General features: G+C 44.6%; 1 protein-coding gene across 3 annotated transcripts in view; it reads right to left on the reverse strand.

The window, feature by feature from the left end:
• Positions 1-24,379, reverse strand: part of LOC119976401 (WD repeat-containing protein 49-like) — an 88,911-nt gene that overhangs the window by 26,011 nt on the left and 38,521 nt on the right. For all 3 annotated transcript variants that reach the window (XM_038816921.1, XM_038816922.1, XM_038816923.1), the window contains exons 13-18: positions 22,891-23,052; positions 17,550-17,737; positions 12,580-12,777; positions 10,783-10,946; positions 9,777-9,886; positions 7,099-7,245 (exon numbers count right to left, since the gene is read on the reverse strand). In XM_038816921.1, the coding sequence (XP_038672849.1) occupies positions 7,099-7,245; positions 9,777-9,886; positions 10,783-10,946; positions 12,580-12,777; positions 17,550-17,737; positions 22,891-23,052 (969 nt within the window). The remainder of the gene's footprint in view (positions 1-7,098; positions 7,246-9,776; positions 9,887-10,782; positions 10,947-12,579; positions 12,778-17,549; positions 17,738-22,890; positions 23,053-24,379) is intronic.

A 24,379-nucleotide genomic window follows, 5' to 3' on the forward strand; every position in this document is an offset into this window, starting at 1 on the left:
CAGCTTTATAAAAGACCAGAATAGCATCTCTTCCCTCAGTGTGCCGAATTCCCACACTCTCAAAATTCCCTGAGTTAAGCAAGTGCTCTGTTACAGCATTGCTCTGTCAAGCTGGGCTAAAGCTACTATCACTTCATTTGTGAGCAAACGTCTCCTATATTTACACTAGCTGAAATTCCAAGGACTTGAGTCAGCCCCTGCTGATCAGGTAACCAGTTCTTACTGGTCACTTGACTAGTCACCTAACTGGTCACCCATCAGCTTTGACAAAGGGTCATCTGGACTCGAAACGTTAGCTCTTCTCTCCCTACAGATGCTGCCAGGCCAGTTGAGATTTTCCAGCATTTTCTCTTTTGGAAACTAATTTGCAGCTGCCACTGGCAAGCAGTTTGTTTACGGCTGGCTCCAATGCTGTGAAAGAAACTAATGTAGAACATGACTACTTTCAAAAGAGTGGGTGGCACAGTGATTAGCATTGCTGCCTCACAGCACCAGGGACCCGGGTTCAGTTCCAGCCTTGAGTGGCTGTGTCTGGAGTGTGCATGTTTTCCCCATGTCCAAGTAGCTTTCCTCTGGGTGCTCCGGTTTCCTCCCACAGACCAATGATCTGCAGGTTAGGTGGATTGATCATACTAAATTGCCCCTTATTGTCCAAAGATGTGCAGGTTAGGTGGGGTTACAGGAATAGGGTGGGGGAGTGGGCCTAAATAGGGTGCTCTATTAGAGGGTTGGTGCAGACTCAGTGGGTTGAATGGCCTCCTTCTGCACTGTAGGTATTCTATAGAGCTGTAGCACAGGGTCTGGCACACACACGGTTAATGTGAGACTGAGTATAGAATCGCCCACAGTGAAGTAAGAAGGCACACGATGTGAAAAGAGCTAAACATAGAGGTAGTTCCTAGCTGTATCCTTTGTGCAAACAGTTCTATGTGTTGATAAAGACTTACAGTTGACCTACTGAAGACTACAAAGACTTATTTAAGAGACAACATTCTGTAACCAACGCCCTCTCAACAAGAACAACCCTTAAAATTCATCAAGCTGGACTTTATGCTACTTACTTTGTACATAATCAAACACCACCTCATGTGTACTCAGCATGTCAATTCAGTAAATACCTAAATAAAATTGGACGTCTGCTTAAATTAATTATTTTGAGTTCACTTTGCCCTCCTGTGTACCCACTGGAAGGAAAGTTAGAAAAGGGACAGATACTCTTGTGGCAATAGTTAGGGGGATAGGATTCCTTGGGCTGGGCCAAATGGTCTGAAGTGGCTACAACCTGGCAGTATTTGGGAGTTTGGGGCTGGGGCTTTTCAGCATCGAGAGAAACAAGTTACTGCCTGTATTTTAGAGTGGACTCACAGGCCAGACGTTTACGCTCCTCCTAATCAGAGGTTCCTGAGGCAAGGGGAGGAGCATAAAATAGCATGGATGGGTTAATCAGACCAACACTACATATTGCAATCGTATTGTGTTATATATCTGTAATAGTTATATTCATTTTAAGTATCGGAGATAATTAATGGCTGGTGATACACATTTAAGATGTGATGTGGACAAGATGCAAGACTGAATATATGAAGATAAGCCTTGATATAGGAGTGAATATAATATAGGAGCGACAGTTGAACGGTTACATTTTTCATCAATAGTTACTTTTCCTCAATCCCTTCTTTCTCCAACTTAAGTGTGAATTATACCATTTACATAGAACATAGAACATACAGTGAAGAAGGAGGCAATTCGGCCCATCGAGTCTGCACTGACCCACATCAGCCCTCACTTCCACCCTATCCCCGTAACCTTCCTAACATTTGTTTGGTCACTAAGGGCAATTTATCATGACCAATCCACCTAACCTGCATAACTTTGGACTGTGGGAGGAATCCTGAGCACCTGGAGGAAACCCACACAGACACGGGGAGAACGTGCAGACTCCACACAGACAGTGACCAGTGGAGAATTAAACCTGGGATCCTGGTGCTGTGAAGCCACAGTGTTATCCACTTGTGCTACTGTGCTGCCCGTTCCATTTAGGAACTTGTAGTGATCCTCGCCTGAGTGTGTACAGAAGGGGCTGATGGGAAATGGAAGCACCACCAGGGGGCAGCACGGGGACATATAAGAGTGACGCCGAAGGCCCGCCCTTGCTCACTTTGGCTGGAGAGACAGGGGAGCAGGACAGGGACGGCAGTTGAGCTCAGGGCTGCAAGTGTGGTCAGGCCTAGTTGCAGAGCATAGAAAAGCAGTATCTTTACAAGTGCCATTCTGTAAGTAAAAGCTAACAAAGTCATTTATTGTGGAGCACAATAAACCATCCTTCAACTGCTGAATGACTTCTAGCATTCATTTAAGAAACATAACATGGTACAGGAGTGGCTTCTTTGAACAGAAAGAACCAACGCAACCAGCAAAAGCAACAGGCCAGTCGCCCGACTGTGGAAGACTTCGCAGCCTCTCTACTCCAGACGACCTTCTGAAGCAATGGATCACATGCTATGTCCAGGAATGATGAGAACAACAGGTAATTTAAATAGCAACTGGAAAATGTTTTAACAGCAGTTTTAGCTATTCATGTCAGCTCTGGACTTAAATGCAGCCACCGATGACAAGAAAATTGGACTTTTACTCTCAACGGCAGGCCAGCAGGCGATAGACATTTATAACTCTTTTACGTATGCTGATACTGAAGATAAAACTAAGTATCAAGTGATAGCGGCAAAATTTGATGACCACTGTAAATTAAAATCCAATGAAATCATTGAAAGATTCAACCTGCGTAACAGATTCCAAAAAAACGGGGAGACTATCTCCCACTTTATAACAGATCTGCGCTTGCTAGCACAAGGTTGCAACTATGCTGATTTAACAGACTCAATCATCAGAGATCAATTAATCTATGGTCTTGCCGATGGAAATCTAAAAGAATCATTAATGCTGCAAAATGACTTGGCACTGAAAACCACGATGGATAAATGCTTACTACAGGAGCAGAAAAAGCAGCAGTTACTGGAGCTGTTTGACAAACAAAACTCGGAAAAAACTCACCATGAAGCAGATGTGAAAATGGTGACCATTGCATGTGCGCCATCCCAAACGACGCGACCCCGGAAGTACTCGGTACGCGCATGCGCACTTCTCGCAATACCGGCCCAAGACTGAAAGTCGCGCTTGCGCATGCACGAACGCAACATACGCATGACGTCATAACGTGTCATCACTGTGGCTCCGCCCATTTAAAAGGGACAATGTCCTGCACAAGGAAAAAAGTGCAGAAAATTCTCCAAAATGAACCATTTTTCCTCCCAATGTCAGTTCACAGACAAGTATTACTCCACAATGCAAAGGCATGGAGACTTTAAAGTACGCACAGTTGATGTAATGGACACTCCGGCACCCGAAGAAAATTTCCCCGACCATGAAGAATTCCACTCCTGGGAGAACACGTACGGCATTGAAATCATAAACGCCACAGCGGAACCACAGGAGCTGACAACAAAGCCTCGACACGTGCATGCCATCGACTCCACAAGCGAATGGAGTGATACGGTGCAAGTCAATGACTTCCCCATCATGTTCAAGCTGGACACGGGAGCCTCCGCAAACTTGATGATGAGCAAAGATCTCTAATCCGTCCCAGGGACGCACGAGATGTTACCTGCCGCATGCAAGTTAACTGATTACAACGGAAACCAGATCACCTCAAAGGGATCCTGCCACCTACAAGTTGCCAACAAGAGAGTCACAACAGGACTATGATTTGAAATTTTAGATGACAGAAGATCCTCACTGCTAGGTGCTCAAGCCTGCAAGGATTTGCGGCTAATTCAAAGGATCTTCATGCACACGGCTGACTCATCACGCATTGCCGATGACATACAGCTGCTACTCAGCGAGTACCCCGACGTCTTCTCTGGCATGGGTACGCTACCCTACAAATACAAAATCCTGCTCAAAAAGGATGCCATACCGGTCGTTCATGCCCCACGGAGGGTGCCAGCTCCATTGTGGGACAAGCTAAAAGCTGAACTTCAACGTCTCCAATCTCAAGGCATTATCTCACGAGTCACACAGCCGACTGACTGGGTCAGCTCGTTGGTGTGTGTTAAGAAGCCGTCTGGTGAACTCCGGATCTGTTTAGATCCCAAAGATTTGAATAAGAACATTCGCAGGGAACACTACCCTATCCCCAAGCAAGAGGAGATAACGAGCGATATGGCACAAGCTCGTATATTTACCAAGCTTGATGCCTCACAGGGCTTCTGGCAAATGCAGCTCGATGAGTCCAGCCGCCTGCTGTGCACCTTCAACACGCCGTTTGGAAGGTACTGATATAACCGGATGCCCTTCAGCATTATATCTGCATCCGAAATATTTCACAGAATAATGGAGCAGATGATAGAAGGCATTGAAGGCGTTCGTGTCTATGTGGATGACATCATATTATGGTCAACGACAGAGGAAGACCACATTGCGAGGTTGAAGCAAGTCTTCCAAAGGATCCACCACTTTGGACTGAAGCTCAACCGGGCCAAGTGCACCTTTGCACGGTCCTCTCTGACCTTCCTGGGTGACACAATATCAGAGCACGGGGTGACGCCGGACGCTGAGAAGATCGCCGCAATTCAGAGCATGCAGAGACCACATGACAAGAAAGCGGTGCTAAGATTCCTGGGATTCATCAACTTCCTCGGCAAATTCATACCGAACCTAGCAGCACGGACGACGGCGTTAAGGAAAGTGATAAGGAAGGACACGGAGTTTGCCTGGACCCAACATCACCAAGATGAATGGGATGATCTGAGACACCAGTTGATGGCAGCTCCAACGCTCGCATTTTTTGACCCGGCAAAACCTACAAAGATCTCCACCGACGCCAGTCAACATGGAATTGGTGCGGTGCTACTGCAACAGAATGACCAGTCGGACTGGGTCCCAGTGGCTTACGCTTCACGAGCGATGACCACCACAGAGTGCAGGTACGCACAGATAGAGAAGGAGTGCCTCGGGCTGATCACAGGCGTGACCAAATTCCACCACTATGTGTACGGTCTCCCCACGTTTCTCGTGGAAACTGATCATAGGCCGCTGGTAAACATCATCGACAAAGATCTAAATGATATGACATCGCGCCTACAACGCATGATGATGAAGTTGCGGAGGTACGACTTCACGCTGGTCTACACCCCTGGCAAGGACCTCGTAATAGCTGACACATTATCACGAGCCATGGACGCTGACATCCCGCCACTGGCTTCCACCAATGATGTGGAAGCTCATGCACAGCGGTGCAAGGAGACACTCCCAGCAACGGACGAGAGGCTGCAGCAAATTCATCAGGCAACACAGTAGGACGCCACCCTCCTTCAAGTCATACACAACCTTCAGCATGGCTGGCCAAAAGGGCGGTGCCCACAGTTCCAAAACGTCAGGACTGAACTGTCCGTGGTGGATGGCATAATACTGCGGAATGACAGAATCGTCATCCCACTGGCACTCCGGGCGGACATGCTCCGCAGGATTCACGAGGGGCACCTTGGTGCCGAAAAGTGCAAAAGGAAAGCACGACAATCCGTTTACTGGCCAGGGATAAACGAGGACATAACGAACATGGTGCTCACCTGTGACACATGTCAAAGGCATCGACCGGCACAATGCAAGGAGCCACTGCAGCAGCATGAGATGGCCACGTCACCATGGGACAAAGTTGGCATTCACTTGTTCCACGCCATGGGCCGCAACTATGTTCTGCTCATCGACTACTACTCCAACTTTCCGGAAGTACTGAAACTCCCGGATCTCACAGCGCATCAGTCACCAAGGCCTGCAAAGAAACCTTCTCCAGGCATGGCATCCCACGGATGGTCATGTCCGACAATGGTCCTTGCTTTGCCAGCTGGGAATGGATGGACTTCGCCAAGCACTACATCTTCAAGCATGTGACATCGAGTCCACACTTTCCGCAATCGAATGGCAGGGTGGAGAAAGGTGTCCACATTATCAAACAACTAATCAGCAAGGCTGCGGACTCAAAGTCCGACATACACTTGGCCCTCTTGTCATATCGTTCGTCACCTTTGAGCTCTGGACTATCACCGGCTCAAATGCTCTTCAATAGAGATGTACGGACAACATTACCGGCACTACAATTCACCAATCCTGTTCACTCGCCCGTCCTGGATAAGATGCGTCACCAACGTCAGGTGCAAAAGCAGCACTATGACCAGCAGGCAAAAGTACTGCATCCGTTGGCAATCAACGATACGGTGAGGTTGCGACACCCGGCTGGGGGCTGGTCTAAAATGGCGACGGTTCTCCGCCAAATATCGCCACGATCCTACGTTGTGCAGTCTGACGATGGAACACTGTTTTGACGAAATCGGCGAGACCTTTTAAAGTTACACCTCGTCGACAGGTTTTTCCAACACTAGACGCTGGACGCTGTCAGGAAACTTCCTGGAACTCCAGCAGCAGGTGTCCAAATGGACGTAAAAGACTCTGGATCTCCATGCCCACTCAGGAGGTCTACCCGGATCAGACATGCATTCAACTGTCTGAACTTATGAACATGGACTGACAATATCATTGCTCTGCCTTGTCTTTGTATATAAACCTAACTGTGTTTGAATTTGTATTTAGTTACAGCTCTGCAACTAAAAAAAAAAGTGAAAAGGGGGGATGTAGTGATCCTCGCCTGAGTGTGTACAGAAGGGGCTGATGGGAAATGGAAGCACCACCAGGAGGCAGCACGGGGACATATAAGAGTGACGCCGAAGGCCCGCCCTCGCTCACTTTGGCTGGAGAGACAGGGGAGCAGGACAGGGACGGAAGTTGAGCTCAGGGCTGCAAGTGTGGTTAGGCCTAGTTGCAGAGCATAGAAAAGCAGTATCTTTACAAGTACTATTCTGAAAGTAAAAGCTAACAAAGTCATTTATTGTGGAGCACAATAAACCATCCTTCAACTGCTGAACGACTTCTAGCATTCATTTAAGAAACATAACAGAACGTATTGGAGATCTTTTTGACTTGAAACTTATATGACTGCCAAATATTTGAAATTCAGTTCGAATTGCTCTGAAGGAATTAATTACTTACCTTCAGATAATGTAGGGAACAGCAGCTTTTCATTTTCAGCCTCTTCAAACTTTACATCAAAGTGTTTATTAGGATTCTGCAGAAAGTGTGGTTTTGGCACATCAATGATTTCCTCCATGTCTTTCATACGTAGAGAACTAAACGTTCCTGTAAAACAAAACCACAACTTTAAAAAAACCAAAATGGGCGCAATTGAACCAAATGGGAACTATGTCCCAAAGCGAGCGTGTTTAGTCGCCTATTTCCTGACACTCATAGCGCCAAGAAACACAATGCTATCTATCTCGACTCTGGTTAGATACAGGGCCTCAGCGAGGGAACGTGCAGTCGAGGCCGCACTTTAGTCCCGTATCCTGCACTGAGGAGCCCCACTCGTCGGAATTCCTCAGAGCAGAGAGATCGGGACGCCATTTTTAAATGATGTCACAATCTCCCGACCCCCGGATATGACCCTCGAACCACACACAGCCCCAACTCACCGTGAAGTGGATCCTTAACATCATCACTACACAAAAAATGTCAGCTGTGCCTCCTGGGCACCTTGGCAGTGTCAGGCTGGCACCCAGGTAGTGCTGCCTGCTGGCACTGCCAGGGTACCAGACTGGCACCAGAGGTGCAAGAATGCTAACCTGCCCAGAGGGAAAGCGCATGGAGGCCTCCGATCCACTGGGGGAGCCCCATGTGGCGTTCTGCCTTGTCCCCATTTGTGGAGGCCAGTACTGAATCCTGGGAGTGGGGTCTCCCGGCATTTACTGCCCACTTTGCGCCGTGGCGCACTACGTTTCAGGCACAGCGTGACTGGTAGATCGCGCCTATCATCTTTCAACATGAAAATGTTATAACAAAAGGAAATATTTTTCAGTTTATGTTTATTTATTAATACGGAAAATAATTTTAAGCGGAGTCTTCTTTAAAGACAATCATTCTGCCATTGCAATATTAGGAAAACAATAAGAATATTTGGGAAATAAATAGGGAATCAAACCTAACAAGTCTGTTGAGCTCTAACCTAATGATATAATTAGAATTAGGTTAGGCAAGGTTCCACTTAAAGGAGATATTGCAGCTACACATCGACTAAAATTCAGTGGAATTGCATTAAATGGAGGGCTCTATCATTGTATGAAGATTATTTGTTCACAAGTGTAAGTGTAGCAATCCAAAAATTAAAATTTGAATAAATCAATCTTCCAGGTTGGAATACTTAATTGATGAATATTTTCCAGTCCCCTTCACAGTACTGTTCTTGCCACTTTATGTAGTGGTATGAAAGTGTATCTTTCAATAAATATTTGAACTTTCAATCATTGGATATAATTATGAAAATGAGAGGGAACTATGGATTATTTTGATTTCCCTGAAAATGCTAAATCCAATTTTACAGCAGTAGGTTTTTTTATATACATATATATATTTTTAAAAAATTATTTACAGGATGTATGCATCGTTGGCTAGGACAACATTTATTGCCCATCCCTAGTTGCCCTTCAAAAGGTGATGGTGAGCTGCCTTCTTGAACTGCTGCACTCCTCGAGGTGTAGGTACACCTACTGTGCTGTTAGGGAGGGAATAAAGAACAATACAGCAGAGGAACAGGCCCTTCGGCCCTCCAAGCCTACGCCGATCACGTGTCCTATCTAGACAAACCGCCTGTTTCCTTCTATACCCCGTCTGTTCATGTGTCTATCCAGATAAATCTTAAAGGTCGCTGATGTATCTGCCTCAACTATCACTTGGCAATGCATTCCAAGCCACCACCACCCTCTGTGTAAAAAACTTCCCCTGCACATCTCCAATGAACCTTTCCCCCTCACATTGAACTTGTGCCCCTTGTAATTGTCATTTCGGCCCTTGGAAAAAGCCTCAACTGTTCACCGTATCTATACCCCTAATAATTTTATATCAGGTCACCCCTCAGCCTCCGTCTTTCATGGGAGAACAATCCCAGATTATTCAATCTCTCCTCATAGTTAATACCTCCATACCAGGCAATATCCTGGTAAACATTTTCTGTACTCTCTCCAAAGCCTCCACATCCTTCTGGTAATGCGGATTACCATTAATTGGACACAGTATTCCAAATGTGGCCTAACCAATGTTCCGTATAGCTGTAACATAATTTTCGAGCATTTAGACTTGATACCCCACCCTCTGAATGCAAGCATGCCATATGTTTTCTTTACCACCATTTCCACCTGTGCTGCCACTTTTAAGGACCTGTGGACCTGCGCACCCAGATCACTCTGTGTCTATGCTCCTGATGATTCTGCCATTTCTTTTATAGCTCCCACCTGAATTGGATCTTCCAAAATGCATCACCTTGCATTTGTCCGTGTTAAATTCCATCTGCCATTTCTCTGCCCAATTTTGCAGCCTATCTATATCCTGCTGTATTCTCTGACAATCTTCAGCACTATCCGCAACTCCTGCAATCCACTAAGTTGCGGATCTTAAACTGCTAAAATCCGCAACTCCTACAATCTTAGTATCATCCGCAATCTTGCTAATCAGTCCCGCTACCTTTTCTTCCAAGTCATTTATATATATTATAAAGACAGAGGTCCCAGTACTGATCCCTGTGGAAATTCTGGTTAACTTGGAAGCAAGCCTAATGGATCATCCCATATGTAATGCAATACATGAAAGTATAAATTTATATGTCAAGAGATTATTCTTACCAATAGGGCTCTGCATTTTGCCCCAAGCGGACAACCTCGGTCTTGGTCTCTTTTGGATTCTGTTTTCTCTAAACTTGTTACCCAAAAGTGTATTTTTCCATACGTGCACCCTAAAAGACAAATTCCAATATTACTTAAGAGATGCAAAATTATTAAGACTTATATTTAGAAACTGTGTATTTTTCCCCAATATTTCTGCAACTCAATTTGAAATTATTAAACCCATTCAAGAACTTTTATCTTTGCTTTCAGTGAACATTCAAACTCCTCCCTCAAAATGTTTACTGTATGTCAGATCATGGGAAGCACAGTAGCACAGTGGTTAGCACAATTGCTTCACAGCTCCAGGGTCCCAGGTTCGATTCTCGGCTTGGGTCACTGTCTGTGCAGAGTCTGCACATTCTTCCCGTGTGTGCGTGGGTTTCTGCCGGGTGCTCCGGTTTTCTCCCACAGTCCTAGATTTGTGCAGGTTAGGTGGATTGGCCATGATAAATTATCCCATAGTGTCCAAAATTGCCCTTAGTGTTGAGTGGGGTTACTGGGTTATGGGGTGGAGGTGTGGCCTTGGGTAAGGTTCTCTTTCCAAGAGCTGGTGCAGACTCGATGGGCCGAATGGCCTCCTTCTGCACTGTAAATTCTATGATTATGAATGACATTGACAGTTCATTCATAAAATGATTCAAATGCCGAATAACTTTCAATGGTTTGGTAAAGTATCGATCTTCCAAAACTAGCAACTGTGAAAGATCCAATTTAGGGACCCACACAAAGAAATCACAATGAGCTAGTGGCAGGGATGAGAAAAAACTTAAATAGGTAAATGAAATATTAGCGTTTATCCCACGGAGACTGGAACACAAAGGGGTAGAAGTTATGTTACAGATATATAAAGTTCTGGTTTATACCACCTAGAGTACTGCATTCAGTTCTAGGTAATGCATCTCACGAGAGATACACTGGACAGGATTCTCCTTTCTCCAACCAGTATTTTGTTATAATTATTTACCTGCTATATTGATCAAATTTCTCCTCAGTAATCGGGATGCTGTGTTTGGAAACTGTCAGATGTTCTTCACTTCTCACATGCATCTGACCTACAGTCTTCTCCTCTTTGGCCGCTATCTTTATTGCAGATGGAGGCGAGCACTCACCAGTTCGCCAATGTTCATCCTAAATTCAGTGTTTCAAATTAGTTAAGTGTCCAAAATGCATTCATTTATCTTTTAACATTGAAGTCATTTGGAATATAACAAATCTACATTTAAAAGCATGTGAAATAATAGATCTAATTTTCCTCATTGCTTCAGTAACCGACTGTTGGAACCAACAATTCTACGGACACGTGCTTGTAGGATTAGAATAGCGGTTTTAATATACTTACAACAGAGCCAGCCTGTTAGCCGTTGAACTTTCGGTGAACTGGCCGGCTAACCCTGTGGCAGTGATCTTTATACAGCAGCTCCCGGGGGAGGAGTCCTGGGCGGAGCCAAGGGAGAAGCCCAGTACAACTCTCGAGTATTCCCAGAGCTACTCCCCCTGGTGGTCAGGTAGTGCAACTGCACTTACAATATAGACACATATATATACAGATTATAATCCCGTGTGAATCACATTCACCACACCGACACAAAATGCAAATTCAATTAAAGGTCAGCTTCACAGGATCTCATAGCACAGAAGGAAGTAATTAAGCCTATCGTGGCCATCCCGGCTCTGTTCAATTGAGTCCCACACCTCAGTCTTTTCCCCATAACTCTGCAAATGAGTCCTCTTTAACTACATGTCCAATTGCCATCTGAAATTTTCTATGGAGTCTGCTTCCACCAACATTTCAGGTACTGCATTTCATATCTTAACTGCCTAATCTGTGCAAATATTTGTTATTTCCCCATTAGATATTTTGCCAATTATTTTTTAACGAAGATTCCTGGTTATCAAGCCACTTTGTGAGGAGAAACTGCTTTTCCCTACTTCTGCCAAAAACCATTAATTTTTTGGAGTGTTTCCCAGGTGATCGGAGGCCCCTGGGTGGTCAGCCTCCAGAAATAGTGGCACCCTGGCACTGTTGGTGCCAGATGGGCAGTGCAAAGATGTGGCATTTTGCCCATGTCATGGTTCAGACCCGGTGGTGCCCTACCCATGAGGTGGATTGTAGGGAGGCCCAAGGACCCCTATATAGGTGGGTTGGACGTTGGGGGGCTCCAGGGGATGAGAGATCGTGTTGCCATTTAAAAATGGTCTCCCGGTTTCTTCCTGCACTGAGGAGCTCCGCTTACCAGTGCAGGAAATGATGCTCAGTGTGACTTCAGGGGCGGGCCGGATACTCTAGGATCAACTTCTTTGTGGTGGGAAAAGCGTTGCGTCCAGGGCTGGTCAAGGCGGAATACTCTGCAATTGTAATCTCCGGCCACGCTCCACATTACATGGATGTGAGGTTGGAGTCAGGCAGCACCGCTTTTAAAGCGTAAAGAGCCAAGGAGGAGAGAGGTGCTCGGCAGCAGTTGGTCAACTCAATACTGGAGGTGAACAGTAACTACTCCAAGGCCCTGACCGTTGAGCTCCTGGCAGAGAGGAAAAAGCTACAAATGGACTTTGACCTGCTCTCCACCAGGAAAGCGGTACAGTAACTCCACCAGGCGTGCAGGACCTGATGCGAATACGTAGACAAAGCCAGCTGCCTGCTGGCGCACCAGCTGAGAAAGCAGGCAGCCACTAGAGAGATCACCCAAATTAGAGATAACAGAGACACATACGTGGAACCAATTTGGTAATTCAAGTAAAGTAAAAGAAAAATAATCTGTACCTGTCCAAATACACCGATCATTGATCCAGAAATGTCACTCAAAACAATGCTGCAGTCAGCAGATGCAGAAAGAATTAGTAAATGGTCATTCTGCACACAGGTTTCAAGGTGACTGATGCAATCGTTATGAGGTTGTATTGCTGTCACCATTGGCGGAAGTTGAGTAATGACATTGTCACTGGCACACAAGCAGTACTCCTAATCAGAAACAAACAGAAGCATAATAATCTTTATTATTGTCACAAGTAGGCTTACATTAACACTGCAATGAAGTTACTGTGCAACTCACAACAGCTGATGAATAACGATATTATTTTCTAGATTAGATTAATAATGGATCTGAACTCATTTGGAATGGCAATCCGTGTCGGATTGGCACTCCGCTCCTGCGTTTTAACCTGAAATTTTTCTGCCCGGTCTTGCCCGAGCTTGAGAATCAGGCCAGGCGAGATCCAATTAGTGCAGCCCGTCCCCAAGGCCTAGAATCCTTGAAGCTTGCCCTGAAAGCTTCTGAAGACCAAGGTACACTTCATATTTTTAGCAACATATCGAAACACGACATCTGCAGATACACAAATTTCACCAGCTTTGCTACTGATGAAAAGGAAGCTGAGGACTACCTTTCATTTAATCTTGCCAGAGGAGGCATCTGACCGAGTAGAGCAAAACCAACAGTCACCGATCTTGAGACGAGAAAGTAATTCAAGGAAACTTGTGTTCGAACAAGGAGGACCAATGTTAGAGTGAAGCTACACCACGAGTGAGAAGTGACAGTATTGGCTCAGACTAATCCAATATCCTACAAGGTCTAGACAGAGAAACTTATGTGGAGACGCATGCAGATCAATTATTGTCAGCACACGTTTGTGTCAGAACTACCTCAAGAGGTAACGGTCTCTGTTCCATCTGACTGTGTAAGTTCTCGTTCATCTACAGAAGAAGAGATTGCATCACAAGTACCAGCTACTTCTAGTCTTCCCTCGGAAAAAGAGACTGGAACACCTTCCAGGGTAGGGACATCTACTGGAGAACCTGAAATTAAATCTAAGGTTGAGAATGAGAAAGTCCCGGAAGTGCGCAGGCAAGCCGATCATCTATTTTACGGACTGTGTTATTACACTGCAATAATATGATTGCTGCACTTGTATATGGATGTAAATTACTGTGTTAAAATGCTCGTTATTAGTTGTGTTAGACCTTAGAGGTATAGGAGGGAACGTTATATATGTGGGTTATTGAATTGTGCGCAATGTCTCTTTAAGATCTGAGTCATGTGACATGCATGACCTCATTGGCGTCTTTACAGGATTTTGAGGAGTCTAGTACCAAACCTTGTGCAGTGAAGACCCATTCAATAAGCCTCTGTTAAACTTGCATTAAACCCATGTGCTTCGGCAATCTATTTCTTTTGTACTGTTAAACTAAAGCTACAACAGCTTTTAATCTGTTTAACATCACCCGTGTAACTTTTTCGGGAGAACATGAGGTGCCTTTGAGCCAAAAACTCTGGTCAGACCTAATGGCCAAGGGTGGTTAATTCATAATCAACCTTTAAATCTTTCCAATACAAGAAGAAAACCCTTCAAACCATAGCCTCTGACAACAAGCTCGTGACCTGCTTCAAGAAAAACTAGCTATGGAAACAGATATATGCATGTGCTGTGTTTGCCTTCTCCACTAGGTGGGGGAAGAGAAATAAGGAAGATTCAGGTATGCCCCTGGAACTGTCTTAAGTCTATGGCTAGCTCAGAGATGGAGACATTTGTGGAGGGTCCCAGGCAGCAGGGGAATTGCCCATCATGTGTTGAAATTTTCCAGGGGCGCGATTCTCCGCAAATGCGGAGAGTCGTAAAGGCTGCCGTGAAACTGGCCGTGTTTCACGGCAGCCTCCGCGCCCCCCCCCCCGGGGACCCAATTCTCCCCCCCTGGTCGGGGCTAGCAGCGCGGCCCCGCGAAGCACGGCATCGCAGGCTTAGCGACCGTCGCTAAGCCCGCGCGCCAAGGGTCACGGCGGCTGACGCGCACGATGATGTCAGCCGCGCATGCGCGGATTGGACGGCTCCAACCCGCGCGTGCGCAGATGACGTCATCACGTATATGCGTCAAACCGCGCATGCGTGGGCCGTCATGCCCCTCAGCCGCTCCGCGGACTGATCCTGCGGGGCGGCAGAAGAACAAAGAGTGCGCGGGTTTCGGACCCGCTGCCCATGGTGCGGCCGTGCCAATCGGTGCCATGGTTGTCGGGAACGGCACTTTGCGGCCGTTTTCACAAACGGTGAGAGCAGGTGTGTTTGCGTTCGTGAAAACGGCCGTAAAGGCCTGGGAACTCGGCCCATCGGCTAGGGAAGAATCGCTGTTCGCCGTAAAAAAACGGCAAGCAGCGATTCGTGTCGTGGGGCGGCCGTGGGGGGGGGGGGGAATAGCGGGAGGTCGGGAAAAATGTCGGGAAGGCCCTCCCGCTATTCTCCGACCCGTTGTGGGCAACGGAGAATCGCGCCCCAGGTTCATGGGTCAGAATTTCCAGAACCTGCCGAAGTACATCTTCAGCTGTCTGGTTTCCAACAATCTGGAGATCGGAAGATATGTGTCCATGTTTATAAACAGATAAATGGGAGGTGGTGGTATGGTGGCATTGTCACTAGTAATCCAGAAACCCAGAGTACGTTGGGGTCCCAAGTCCAAATCCCATCACTGCAGATGGTGAAATTTGAATTCAATAAAATTCTTGAATCAAAAGTTATGACCATGAAACCATCGTCGATTGTCATAAAAACCCATCTGGTTCACTAATGTCCGTTAGGGAGGGAAATGTACCATCCTTACCTGGTTTGGCCTCTATGTGACTCCAGATCCATAGCAATGTGACTGCCCTGGGGGCAGCAGGGTAGCATGGTGGTTAGCATAAATGCTTCACAGCTCCAGGGTCCCAACTTCGATTCCCGGCTGGGTCACTGTCTGTGTGGAGTCTGCACGTCCTCCCCCTGTGTGCGTGGGTTTCCTCCGGGTGCTCCGGTTTCCTCCCACAGTCCAAAGATGTGCGGGTTAGGTGGATTGGCCATGATAAATTGCCCGTAGTGTCCTAATAAAAGTAAGGTTAAGGGGGGGTTGTTGGGTTACGGGTATAGGGTGGATACGTGGGTTTGAGTAGGGTGATTATGGCTCGGCACAACATTGAGGGCCGAAGGGCCTGTTCTGTGCTGTACTGTTCTATGTTCTATGTTAACTGACCCTCAAGGGCAATGAGGGATGGACAATAAATGCTGGCACAGCCTGCAACATCCTTGTCCCATGAACAAATAAAAAAAGAGGGGGCTGTAATTTTAGGTGTGTGTCCAGTTTAACATTAAAGTCCACAAATTTATGAACACACTGTTTCTGTCAGAGTTTTTAATAAAAATTCAATCTGGACAAAAAGCAATGTTAGTTCCTGTGTTTTTAAGATGGAAGGTAGGACTCTGAGCTGATTTCGGAACAAGATTCAGCTCTTTTTTCTTCATTCAACTCACAACACACTGGAATTTGCAATAACAGAAACATGTACTAACCAATTAATCAAATCATTTTCTCTGTTATATTTTAATTAATACGGTAAAGCCATTGCTTAAATGCTTGAGAGAAAACACCCACTGATAAATTATTTGTTACGATTCGGATGCGCAGATTATAAAATCAACATTTTCTCCGAGCCAGGCCTGGAATGAGCATTCAAAACTCATTGAAAAACATTCCAAAGCGAGATGGTGAGACATAAGGGGGCTAATCTCACAATTAGAAAATCTCAGAGCATCAAGGGCATGCAAGCTATCATCTTCCGACCATAATGGATTGAAATATTTTTAAGTTTCTTTTTTCTTTTTAAATTTTAGAGTACCGAATTAATTTTTTTCCAATTAAGGGGCAATTTAGCATGGCCAATCCACCTAGCTTGCACATTTTTGGGTTGTGGGGGCGAAACCCACGCAAACACGGGGAGAATGTGCAAACTCCACACGGACAGTGACCCAGAGCCAGGATCGAACGTGGGACCTCGATGCCGTGAGGCCGCAGTGCTAACCCACTGCACCACCGTGCTGCCCCTTTTTAAGTTTCTTAATGATGTACTTCCTGGGAGTTCTGGATTGTGGAACTGCCCTTCACAATAAAATTCAGCTGGTCTGAAATAAAAGCCTAAGCAGTGAACAGGAGCAATTTTGGATGTTACGCACTGGTGGAAATAGCACCATATTACTAAATAGGTAGACAATTAAAACACACCACTAACTACAATATTTCTCAACTTGAATTCAATTAACTCCACAAATTAAAGGCTAATTTTCAGACCAGTCAATTTTTAAAAATTATTTTGTGGGATGCGGGCATCATTGACAAGGAAGGTATTTATTGCTCATTGATGAAAGTTTCATGCTCACCATTACTGGGATTGGCTTTCAATTCCAAATTTTAATTCCACCAACTGACACAGTGGGATTCGAACCTATATGCCTGCAGCGTTCGGCTGGGGCTCTGGATTATTAGTCCAGTGATTCTCTTCTTCTTAATTCATCCCTCGTATTTGAGGAGATCTTGCTTCCACACTAAAAACGAGTTCTCAGGTGACTGAGGAGCCCTGATGTTCCAAGCCCCAAACTTCATTTTCAGGGGTGGAAAATGCCTGTGTGTGACCTCTTTTAACGTAGGGTGGCCATTGCCCCCTAACCAGTTACCACACAGACTTGACAGAGGAAGGCCTTGACTCAGCGGCAAGGGGGCCCCAAGATCAGACTCTGGCGTATGGGCCTAGAACATAAAAACACACATGCTCCTCCTTTCTCATTCCGACAGAACCTCTCCCCCCTAGGATTTATAACATCCAGTGGTATTACCACCACATCACCATCTCCCCCCAAAACCTCACTGTAATTATATTAATTTTGGAGATTAATGGCCATAGAAACAAAATATTGCACACAAAGAAAACAATGGTTCTTTACCTGTATGTTCCAAACTTTAATATGTCCATTCACATCCCCTGTTATAAGATAGTCACTATTTTTATCAACTGTCATTATAATGGATGCTGAATTTTCATGGGCCTCAAACTCAGCCAGCAGAAGGCTTTTAAAAGTATTCCAAAAGCGAACAGTTCCACAACCACCGCAGGCTACAAGGTTTGCACCACCTGAATGTTTAAAAAGGAAGTCCAAAAATGCTTACCTCTTGTAAGGAAATCACTATTAATTGCAAATCTAAATAAATACACAACCAGAACCACCTCACGCCGCAAGTCCTTTGTAAAATTTCAATTTACAGATGGAAGTTAATAAATTATTATCAAGCAAGGTACCTTATAAAATTGTTCTACTTTTTTAAAGCTAACTTACATCTGTTTCGGAATCATTTGAATGGCATGTTTTTAATACTTTCCTACAATTTAACATATTAAATGTTAGGAAAACAGGTATTTTAAGGGAATTAGATTTGTATTGGTAAATATTTGAAATAAGGTATAGTTTTATGAGGGTTTAATTTAATGTTTCTGTGCGTGGAAGGGTAAAACCAAGAGTTAGATTCATGCTGGACAAAGGTGTTTGTATGTGTGGGGGTTGGTTAAGTTCCAACTGTACTTCTATTGTGCTTAGGTAGGGATACAGCGTGAAGAATAAATAAAAGGCATAAGCATGTGGGTGTTGCTTAGCAACTGGGGCCTTGTAAGATGGAGAAGCTTTTAAGTTTTGGTTTTAGCTGAATTTGTGGGCAGTTGGGGACAGGACCTCGTCGAGTGTTCATCTCTCAACTCTGTCAGACGAAAGACTGGACAGAACAAGAGGTGCAAAGAGGCAGGGTTCCTAAAGTACAAGTTACAGTCCAGATAACAAGGGACTGGGTCCAGAAATAATGTTTAAGGTGACTGGAATTAAGTGAACAGAGAACAAGATATTGTTCAGAAGAGTTCAAGGAAGAGTAAACAAACTATTCTGGGTTAGAGAGACAATTAGAGTAACCAGATTTAAAGTGTGACAGAAGCCTTCTAAGGTAAAGCAAACATCTGACACTATTTTAATACAGCCTGGAATTGAGAGTTAAAGTAATTGTGAGCAGTTTGCACAGCAGTCAAGCCAAATAAATCCTAAAGGGTGTAAAATCTTGTACTATGTTTGCTGTTAAAAGTGGAGTGGAAGCTTTGTTTAAGTGTCATTTGCAAAGCCTGGGCTAGGTTTTGGCATGTAAACCACGAAGGGAAAGCACGATTATGAGGAGAAATCCAGACACTAACTTGTGTTCAGAGCGGAGTGTATATGTTTGACCACAATCATCTTGTATGCTTAAAAGGGACTTTTTGTGTTAATGTGACCATTGTAGCCTGAGGTGTCATGCATTTTAATCTTTAAATCGATGTGTATTTATTAAGCTAAGGGAGGAGTAAAGGTGTATTGTAATATAGTCCCATTTTAAAATATTTAATAAATGGTTTTTCCTTGTTGTTAAAACTAATTAATGTTGCTGTGACTCTTTTCCTCCATTTAGGACTGAGATGAGGAAAAATCTCTTCACCCAGAGAGTGATGAGCCTGTGGAATTTGCTACCACAGAAAGGAACTGAGGCCAAAACATGACCTCCTCTTGAGGAATAAGGAAGGGCAGGTGACGGAAGTGTTAGTGAGAGAACACTTTGGGACCAGTGACCATAATTCCATTAGTCTTAAGTTAGCTATGGAGAATAATAGTTCTGGTCCAAAAGTTAAAATTATAAATTGAGGCAAGGTCAATTTCGAGGGTATTAGGCGGGAACTTTCAATAGTTGATTGGGGGAGACTTTTTACAGGCAAGGGGACAGCTGGTAAGTGGGAGTCTTTCAAAAAGGTGTTAACTCGGGTTCAGAGTGAACACATTCCTCTTAGAGTGAAGGGTAAGGCGGGAGTGAAGGAGGGAAACCTGGATGACCCGGGATATTGAGGTCATGGTCAAAAGGAAGACGGCATACAACATGCATAAGCAGCTGGGATCAAGTGGATCCCTTGGGGGCATAGGTTTAAGGTGCGAGTGCCAAGGTTTAGAGGAGATGTACGAGGTACGTTTTGTACACGGAGGGTAGTGGGTGCCTGAAACTCGCTGCCGGAGGAGGTGGTGGAAGCAGGGACGATAGTGACATTTAAGGGGCATCTTGACAAATACATGAATAGGATGGGAATACAGGGATATGGAGCGCGGAAGTGTGGAAGACTTTAGTTTAGACGGGCAGCATGGTCGGCACAGGATTGGAGGGCCGAAGGGCCTGTTCCTGTGCTGTACTTTTCTTTGTTCTTTTTGTAAGAGTATAGGGCTTGTCGGTAGAGATAAGAGAAAAATCTGAAGGGCAAAAAGTGGACATGAGATTGTCGGCAGATAAGGCAAAGAAAAATTCAAAGAGCTTTTACAGATACATAAAGGGTAAAAGGGTGGCTAAGGAGAGGGTAGGGCCTCTCAAGGACAAACAAGGTCATCTATGTGCAGATCCACTCGGGATGGAAGAGATCCTAAGTGAATATTTCTCGTCAGTATTTACTGTTGAGAAAGGCACGAATATTAGGGAGTTTGGGGAAATCAAAAGTGATGTCTTGAGGAGTGTGCATATTACAAAGAAGGATATGCTCAAGGTATTAAAGCGCATCAAGATAGATAAATCCCCGGGACCTGATGAAATGTATCCCAAGACGTTGTGGGAGGCTAGGGAGGAAATCTCCAGCCCCCTAGCTGAGATATTTGAACCATCGACAGCCACAGGAGAGGTGACTAAAGATTGGAGGGTAGCAAATGTTGTGCCCTTGTTTAAGAAAGGATGTAGGGATAAGCCTGGGAACTACAGACTGGTTAGCTTCACTTCTGCAGTGGGTAAATTGTTAGAAGGTATTCTGAGTTACAGGATCTACAGGCATTTAGACAGGCAAGGGCTAATTAGGGAAAGTCAGCATGGCTTTGCAAGGGGAAATTTTTTTGAAGGGGTAGCCAAGAAAGTAGATGAGGGCAGGTCAGTCAACGTTGTTTACATGGGCTTTAGCAAGGCCTTTGAAAAGGTACCACATGGTAGGTTGTTGCAAAAGGTTAAATATCATGGAATCCAGGGTGAGGGAGCCAATTGGCTGGGTCCATTGTTATTTGTATATATATTAATGATTTGGTTGAGAATGTGGGAAGCATGGTTAGTAAGTTTGCAGATGATACCAAGATTGGCGGCACAGTGGATAGTGAAGAAGGTTATATAAGATTGCAACAGAATCTTGACCAATCGGGCCAGTGGGCTGATGAATGGCAGAAGGAATTTAATTTGGATGAATGTGAGGTGATGCATTTTGGTAGATCAAATCAGGGCAGGACCTACTCAGTTAATGGTAGGGAGTTGGAGAGAGTTACAGAACAAAGAGATCTAGAGGTACATGTTCATAGCTCCTTGAAGGTGGAGTCGCAGGTGGACAGGGTGGTGAAGAAGGCATTCAGCATGCTAGGTTTTATTGGTCAGAATTTATGAATACAGGAATTGGGACGTCTTGTTGAAGTTGTCCAAGACATTGGTAAGACCACACTGGAATACTGTGTTCAGTTTTAGTCACCCGATTATAGAAAGAATATTATTATAGAAAGGATAATGTTAAACTAGAAAGAGTGCAGAAGAGATTTATGAGGATGCTACCAAGACTTGATGGCCTGAGTTATAAGGAGAGGCTGGATAGGCTGGGACCCTTTCCCCCTAGAGCGTAGGAGGCTTAGGGGTGAATTTATAGAGGTCTATAAAATAATGAGGAGCATAGGTAAGGTAGTAACAGCAAAGGGGATTATTATTTAAATGATAAAATATCAAAACATGATGCTGTGCAGAGGGACCTGGGTGTCCGAGTGTACGAGTTGCAAAAAGTTGGTTTACAGGTGCAACAGGTGATTAAGAAGGCGAATGGAGTTTTGTCCTTCATTGCTAGAGGGGTGGAGTTTAAGATTAGGGAGATAATGCTGCAACTGTATAAGGTGTCATTGAGGCAACACCTGGAGTATTGTGTTCAGTTTTGGTCTCCTTACCCGAGAAAGGACGTAGTGGCACTGGAGGGTGTGCAGAAGAGATTCACTAGGTTAATCCCAGAGTTGAGGGGGTTGAATTATGAGGAGCAGTTGAGTAGACAGGGATTGTACTCGTTGGAATTTAGAAAGATGCGGGGGATCTTATAGAAACATATAAAATTATGAAGGGAATAGATAGGATAGATGCAGGGAGATTATTTCAACTGGTGGGTGAAAGCAGAACGAGGGGGCATAGCCTCAAATTAAGGGGAAGTAGATTTAAGACTGAGTTTAGGAGGAACTTCTTCACCCAAAGAGTTGTGAATCTATGGAATTCCCTGCCCAGTGAAGCAGTTGAGGCTCTTTCATTAAATGTTTTCAAGATAAAGATAAATAGTTTTTTGAGAAGAAAGGAATAAAGGGTGGTTGGGCGGAAAAGTGGAGCTGAGTCCACAACACATCAGCCATGCATGATCTCATTGAATGACGGAGCAGGCTCGAAGGGCCAGATGGCCTACTCCTGCTCCTAGTTCTTATGTTCTTATGTAGATAGTCAACACCTTTTCCCAAAGGTAGAGGAGTCTAGAACTAGAGGGCATAGGCTTACGGTGAGAGGGGAGAGATACAAAAGAGACCAGAGAGGAAATTATTTCACACAGAGGGTGGTGAGCATCTGGAACGGGTTGCCAGAGGCAGTGGCAGAGGCGGGTACAGTTCTTTCCTTTAAAAAACAGTTATTTACATGGGCAGGGTGGTATAGAGGGATATGGGCCAAATGTAGGCAAGTGGGACTAGCTTAATGATAGAAACTGGGTGTCATGGACAAGCTATGACTCTATAACTACCTAACCTTCATCGCTACCTTCACGCTCAAAATACGGCTGACACAAAATTACCCAAGGATTATATCCGACGCTGTTGCTCGGTTTTCAGTTTGCACTGGACGGGAAAATGACCAATTAGTAAATTATTTGTAGAGGCGTATTCTTTTGTAAATGATCCCTCAAATCTTCACCCAAGACCCTGAAAAATGCCTGGGAAATCAAGACTCATGTAATATTTATTACATGTGTATTCTTATTTAATTAAGAAGGAATACTCCTTTAAATAAATTGACTTAAATTGTACATTCTCGCTTTTCATATTCTTGTCCCCTAAAAGTTGCAATGTTGTTCCAAGTAAGCTAAACTACTGTACTGTAAATATATCTTTTGACCGCAATGTGGATCAATCAAATGCAATAAAGGCAAATAATTGCATCCACAAATGCAGCATTAGTGTACACACAGATGTAATTACGCTTTCCCACCTGAACTGGAAACATTCATTCTGCCCTCCAGGAAGAATAGACTTGAAACGGTGTAGTTAAATTCATTCTCCTCACTGTCAGCTGTAAGCAATGAATGTCGATTTGAAACTGTGGAAAAATTATCTCCAGCTTGAGGTTCTTCCTGTTGATGTAGTAGATTGCCTGCAATTATTTTTTTAAAAATATGAATCAGGAAAGCAGAGCACACAATTAAATTGGTGTTGGTTTTATCAATTGGTGTTGGTGGCGCAGTGGGTTAGCCCTGTAGCCTCACGGCGCCGAGGTCCCAGGTTCGATCCCGGCTCTGGGTCACTGTCCGTGTGGAGTTTGCACATTCTCCCGTGTTTGCGTGGGCTTCGCCCCCACAACCCAAAGATGTGCAGGGTAGGTGGATTGGCCACGCTAAATTGCCCCTTAATTGGAAAAAATGAATTGGGTACTCTAAATTTTAGGGGCAGCAGGGTAGCATGGTGGTTAGCATAAATGCTTCACAGCTCCAGGGTCCCAGGTTCGACTCCCGGCTGGGTCTCTGTCTGTGTGGAGTCTGCACGTCCTCCCCCTGTGTGTGTGGGTTTCCTCCGGGTGCTCCGGTTTCCTCCCACAGTCCAAAGATGTGCGGGTTAGGTGGATTGGCCATGCTAAATTGCCCGTAGTGTCCTAATAAAAGTAAGGTTAAGGGGGGGGTTGTTGGGTTACGGGTATAGTGTGGATACGTGGGTTTGAGTAGGGTGATCATGGCTCGGCACAACATTGAGGGCCGAAGGGCCTGTTCTGTGCTGTACTGTTCTATGTTCTATGTATTAACAATAAAAATGTAACTATCTTACTTCAATGTATAGCAGAAGTTAATGTTTCAGAAAAGTAATTGAGTTAAATTGATTTAATGCTTTTTTATGTGTAGAAACATTTGAATTATTTGGAGTTCTATTTGTTACACAGTTTGACAAATGAATAATTCCATATCTAGTTCCAAGCCTTATTGTTTTAACGTGCGAATAACTCTTACAAGACAATGTTTAAAGGTTTATTTGTATTTCTTGCCCTCATTAGGGGGCGGCAATCAGTTCAGGGGCAGCTTTTTTTGCAAGATTCTATGCCAGAAGTGAAGGCAGACTTGGATAAGCAAAGCAAAATATGGGTGAGTGTGTTTAAAATAGGTCCACATGATAAAGTGAACAATAAAACATCTTTTCTATTATCATTGGCACAGTAATATATGAAGATATTAATGTCAATACAGTTAAACAGTGCTTTTGAAGCAGTGGATCATATTTTTAAACATTCAAGTCATCCCATCCCCATAGTAAGGTAGAATTGATTGTGCATCTTTTGATTCACTCAGCAATTTAAACATAGGCTTTATTAGGCCCATCTTCTTAACCCTACAGCCAGCTGTCCCTCTTCACTAGCTTCAGACAGTCAATGCTTACAGCAATTAATCCCCCCACATGCCAGCACAGCTCCACATCATGGACAGGCCTGTCTGGAA

The sequence above is a fragment of the Scyliorhinus canicula genome, chromosome 13 (assembly GCF_902713615.1).
Source record: "Scyliorhinus canicula chromosome 13, sScyCan1.1, whole genome shotgun sequence".
In the NCBI taxonomy this organism is placed as follows: domain Eukaryota; kingdom Metazoa; phylum Chordata; class Chondrichthyes; order Carcharhiniformes; family Scyliorhinidae; genus Scyliorhinus; species Scyliorhinus canicula.